Here is a 5,309-nt window from a genome sequence, read left to right on the forward strand (position 1 = left end):
CTGAGATGGGCAGGGGTCTCAGAATAGAGAAGTCAGAGCTGGGGAGGATCTTAGAATGGGTATGTGGGGGATGTCCTTTGGAACAGACATGAGTGTTTAGTCCAAGATCCTCATTTTCCAGAGGAAGAAAATGAGACCCCCAAAGCTTTGAAATGACTTGGTTCCGGTGACCCACAGCAGAGTAGGGCTAAAATCCCACGTCTCCCTTTTTCAGGCCAATGCTCGACACTTGGGGCTGTAACATTCACTCTCTGCCCACCCCACCCCCTTCCACTTCTAGCATTGTCCCTGACCTCCTCCACAATCTAGCTAGATCCAGAAGCAGCGTCCCTCCTCATTCCTCCCTCCGCCGCCCACTTCCCCAGACCTGGATGCTGGCTGAGTTCAGTAGATGCGGACTTCCATCCACCCAGACCTCTTTTGGAAAGGGCACTCTCACCCTCCCATCCATGCCCCAGGAAAACGATCTCCTGGCCCCCCGCGGACTCCTGGCTACCGGGGTGCCCTTCTAAGTGCTACAGGGCCGAAGAGCTGACAATGGAGCGGGGAAATGCGCAGCAGGAGGGGCTGGTATTGACCCTCCATTCCCAGCGGAGCCGAGTTGGGCCCAAAGCCAAGGGCAGGGAGGAGTTCGGCGGGCTAGGGCGGGGAAGCGGTTCCCTTTAAGAGGCGCTGGCCAGCCTAGCCTTCCCGCACCGGCGCTGGAGCTGAGAGCCGAACTGAGCAGTGACAGTCGGTGCAGGGCAGAGGAGGGCGGAGCATCTAGCTGCCTGGGACCTGCAGGATAGGAACATCTGGGGCGGCGCTCCTCAGCTCCTAGTCCACTGATAGCGGCGTCCCCTGCCCCAGGAAGACATGGAAGGAGAAGGAGACGCAGGTAGAAAGACCTGACTGGAGCCGGGAGGACCGATTAACTCTTGGCCGGGGGGAGGCTTTGCAAGGCAGGGAAGTCGCCAGACCTTGGGGGACCGAAGTCACCCCCTCCCCACAATGGGATAGGTGGTGAGGAAGGGGAGGCGGGGCACAGGAGAAGGCGGTAAAGTGATTCCCCATGTCCAGGAAAAGTGGGTGAAGGTGACCGCCTGAAGGGGAGGGGGGCGGCTAGCACTATTGGGTTTTTGTTCGAGATCCACCGGATTTACTTACCCCCAGCTTCAGTTTCCCCATCATCGTGGGCCACAGAACGAATTTTTATCTTAGGTTCTTCCACCAACTGCTTCTGGGCCTCTCTAGAGGAGCCCATGTCAATGGGGTCTGACGTAGTACTCTCGGCTTGTGCGCCTGTCTAAGTTTGGGGAGGAGGGGTGGATCTGTGGGAGAAGCTGAGTCAGGTGTGTGTGAGAGAAACACATTATTTCATTTTCAGACTGTTTCAGTATCTCCTTGTCTCGATCTTTAACCCATAATCTCTTTTTCTACAGCATCTCATTGAGTGATACCTCTCCTCTCCCTTCTTCCCCGTCCTTCTCCCCTTGAAGCCTTTCCTCTCATCTCCTTTCCTCCCATCCCCTTTCCTCCCTTCCCTTCCCTGCCCCTCCCCTCTCTTCTCCTTTTTATCTGATACCTGTGTTGCTCCCCTTTACCTCACTGGCGCTATCATTTCTCAGTGGTGCCAGGCTGACCAACAGGGCAGCAAGGGCCAAATTGCGTTCAAGTCTCTGGGAAAAGGGGAACCCACCAAGTACTGTCCATGGTAGGGGGTTAGCCAAGAGTGTGTACAGAGAGGCACAACTCTGATTCTGAGAAACAGAAAGCTGTGCTCCTCCTTAGATGGGCTGAGAGGCCATATGCTGAGTCAGTGTATATATTGGGGGAGATGGGGGTATCTCCTGCTGGACCTTTGGGCTTGATGGGGAAGGTTAAGCCTGGAATTGGATACTAGGGGAGACCAGCTCAAGATTAATTTTATCTCCTGCTCATTTCCCACCTGTGCCCAAACTCCTTGAGGGCAGTTGTTTCATTCATCTTTTTTATCTCCAGCACAATGCCTGGCATGCAGTAAGTCCTTAATAAATCCTTGTTGATTGATTAATGTCCTCTGAGGGAATCTTTCCCAGGTGTATTTGAATTTGTGTGCCTGAGACCCTTAAATTCCCATCCTACTTAAATCAGGTCTAATAATTTAACACCCCCCCAACACACTCTTGAAGAGCTTGACCTATAGTTTATATTTGGTTCATAGAAGTAACCTTATCTAGTCCAACTCCCTCATTTTATAGGTGAGGAAACTGAGTCTCAGACATGAAGTGACTTTTCCAGGGTTACATAGGTAGTGAATAGCAGAACTGGGGTTTGAACCCAGGTTTCCTGATGCCAAATTCAGTATTCTTTCCATGGTGCCATACTGTCTCTCCACTGTGCCCTCTTCATGGCCCCAGAATGAAGAACCTGTTGTTCCCAGGGTCCACTAATTCTCTGGTCTCAGGGGCCAAATCTAGGTGAGTGAGTCAGCTCCTGTGGCAGCTTCCAAGAGCCAGATAACTTTCCAACCAGCAACAATATAGGTAGTTGTGCGTGGAAGAGATAGGGGGGGTAAGCAGGTAATCAGATCCTGGGTTCAAAGCACAGGGCCAGGGGCCAAGAGAGATGACTGGAGCAGGGTGTGCCTTCCTGAGAGCATCAAGTGTCCAGCTAGGGCCTGAGCTGGACCCTGAAGACAAAGGAATGATTAGGACACCTGGGTCCTGGCCTCAAGAGAATGTCCTCATCTCCAGAGTAGAGAGCCTCAATGGTCCAGGCTTTTAATATCGGTGACCTAGGTAAAGTCACCAAACTATTCTGGGCTTCAGCTTCTCTTTACTTTTTCTTCTTTTAGAAGTTTTATTTATGCCTTTTTTTCCTTTAACTTTTAAAATGGATACTTTTTGTTTTTACATTGCATTCATTTCCCAATTCTTCTCTGAGAGTTATCCTTTAAAATAAAGGATAAAAATAAAAGAAGGGGAGGAACTGATGTTGCTGAATCCCATCTGACAGTACATGCTGTGTTTTACACCCATGGTCCCCCATCTCTGTACAGAAGCCAGGAAGGTTCACTTTTCAGGGCCAAGCTTGGCTATTATAATCACACAGCATTGAATGCCTTTTTGTTTTATGTCAAAGTCATTTTTGGATGCTCTCCCCACCCCCACCTTTGTGACAAAGAAAAACAGTAATGCAACGACCAAATCTTATAGTGTTTGCAACACTGTACCCCCATCTGGAATGAAGAAGATGCACTTCCTTTCCTCTCTTGCAGGGCTCACCATTGGTGGCTACAGTTATACCTTCTTCACTTTCTTCTTTTCCTCTATGTTAGTTATTATCCATTTCTCTCCATTTGAGTACTTCACTGAATCATTTCATCCAAATCTTCCCATGGTTCTCTCACATTCCTTTTCTGTAAAATTGGAGGAATAATTCTTATCTTCCCCCCCCCCCCCCCAGGACTGTGGCAAAGGTCTAGGGAATGCTGGGTCTACATGTACTTAATGCCTAAGAGGCACACAATTCTATTTCAAATCAGTACTTATCCAGTGCCAATTATGTGTAAGGCCCTTGGCAAAGCACACCTGGAAATGAGTCAGGTCAGACTTTTGCCCTTGAAGAGTTTACAGGCTAGTCAGAGAAATGAGGTATGTACATAGGTAGAATGTAAATGCTTCAAAGGCAAGGATTGTATCATTCTTTGTATCTGTAGCCTCAGTGCCTAGCACGGAGCCTGACACATAGTAGGTGCTTAATAAATGCTTGTTGATTGACTGATCAATAATTCTAGCATAAAGCACTATATGGGAAGCATAACAGTGTTTTATATATTCAGAAGAAGGAATTGTGTCAGCGTAGAGAGGGAAGATCAAAGAATTTTTCTGGAGCAGGTAGCATTTTAGGGGGACCTTGAAATGGATACAATTATACTGAACTCAGAGTAAGGGGACCCAAGTTCAAATACTGGCTCTGATGTCTACTACCTGTGTGACCTTGAACTTCACTCTGGTTCTCAGTCTCCTGCATATAAAAGGAGGAAGTTGGACTAGATGATCTCCGAAGTCCCTTTTGGCTCTAGACTGAATGTCCTATGATACATCCAGAGGAAGTCTGGTGGAGATCCAAAGGATGCCAGTTGATCTGAATTCAAACCCCACCTCTTATGTTTGCTACCTGTGTGTGACTTGGAGAACATTACTAATCTTTCCTGAATCTTCTATAGAGAGTATTAGATAGACTAGACACCTCTGAGGTCCCTTCTAACTCTAGAGATCCAACAATTATTGAATCCTAGGGATCTGACACAATCCCTTGACGTCCCTGGAGCCTCAGTTTCCTCATCTGTAAAATTAGGTTAACAATATTTGAGCTACCTACCTCTTAGAAACATTCTGGGGAAAGCACTTTGCAAAAAACACAAACACTAGAGAAATATAAGTCCAAGAACCCTGTGTTTGTGTTACTTAACATACTGTATGCTCTATCACTGTCCTCAGAATATTCTATTCAATTCAAATAAACACCATCTAAGTTCCTGGTATTTCCAGAGCATTGTTTTCATAATTGAGTATACTAGGATCCTTCATGTAGAGCTGGAAGTCAACTAGTCCAACACAGTCCCCTCATATGATAGAAAAGGAAACTAGCCAAAGGAGGTGAAGTGACTCATCCAAGGTCACACATCAGAGGTGGAATTTAAATTCAAGTCCTTTGATTCCAGACTAGTGCTCTTTCTGCTATACTATGTTGACTTTCAAAGATAAGTGGGAGCTGATGTTTTTAGCTGTTGTTTTCAGATGAGAACCTTGAGGAGAGAAGCCATGGTCCCAAGGCAGAGGACTGAGTTCTGTGAATTTTATTCCCTTTTGTACCCAATCTGTCCCCAGAGCAAGAACCATGGTGTATGGATGACCTGCCTGATCCTGTCCTGATCCAAATTCTGGCCTCACTGCCAGCCACTGAGCTGGTGCATGTGTGCCGCCTGGTGTGCCAGCAGTGGAAAGCCCTGGTGGATGGTCCTGCACTTTGGCTCTTCAAGTGCCAGCAGGAAGGACTGGCAAGGGAGAACCAGTTTGAGGAGGATCGGGATAACTGGCAGCTCTACTACTTCCTCTGCAAGTGGAAGAGGAACTTGCTCAAGAACGTTTTTGGAGAAGGTAAAGAAAAATGACCTGGGGAGGGAGCAGAGTGAAGGGAAGGGAGAGAAAATGAAAGAAGGGGGAGAGGTCAGCAGAGGGGAAGGGGAAGGAGCAGAGACAGAAGAAAGGGAAAGGGAAGGAGGGTAAGAACATGAGAGAAAGGGAAGGAAAAGAATATGGGAGAGAGGGAGAGGAAAAGGGAAG

The 5,309-nt window shown here is 47.8% G+C and overlaps 1 protein-coding gene across 1 annotated transcript in view; it reads left to right on the forward strand.

Moving 5' to 3' along the window:
• Positions 1-339: 339 nt before the first annotated feature.
• FBXO2 (F-box protein 2) overlaps positions 340-5,309 on the forward strand; it is a 10,855-nt gene continuing 5,885 nt past the window's right edge. The window contains exons 1-2 of the mRNA XM_069078331.1: positions 340-877; positions 4,854-5,123. Coding sequence (XP_068934432.1) covers positions 856-877; positions 4,854-5,123 — 292 coding nt within the window. The 5' untranslated portion in view covers positions 340-855. The remainder of the gene's footprint in view (positions 878-4,853; positions 5,124-5,309) is intronic.

The sequence above is a fragment of the Petaurus breviceps genome, unplaced genomic scaffold (genome assembly GCF_028583685.1).
Source record: "Petaurus breviceps papuanus isolate PSGF00001 unplaced genomic scaffold, PetGlider_PUasm1.0 91041, whole genome shotgun sequence".
NCBI lineage: Eukaryota > Metazoa > Chordata > Mammalia > Diprotodontia > Petauridae > Petaurus > Petaurus breviceps.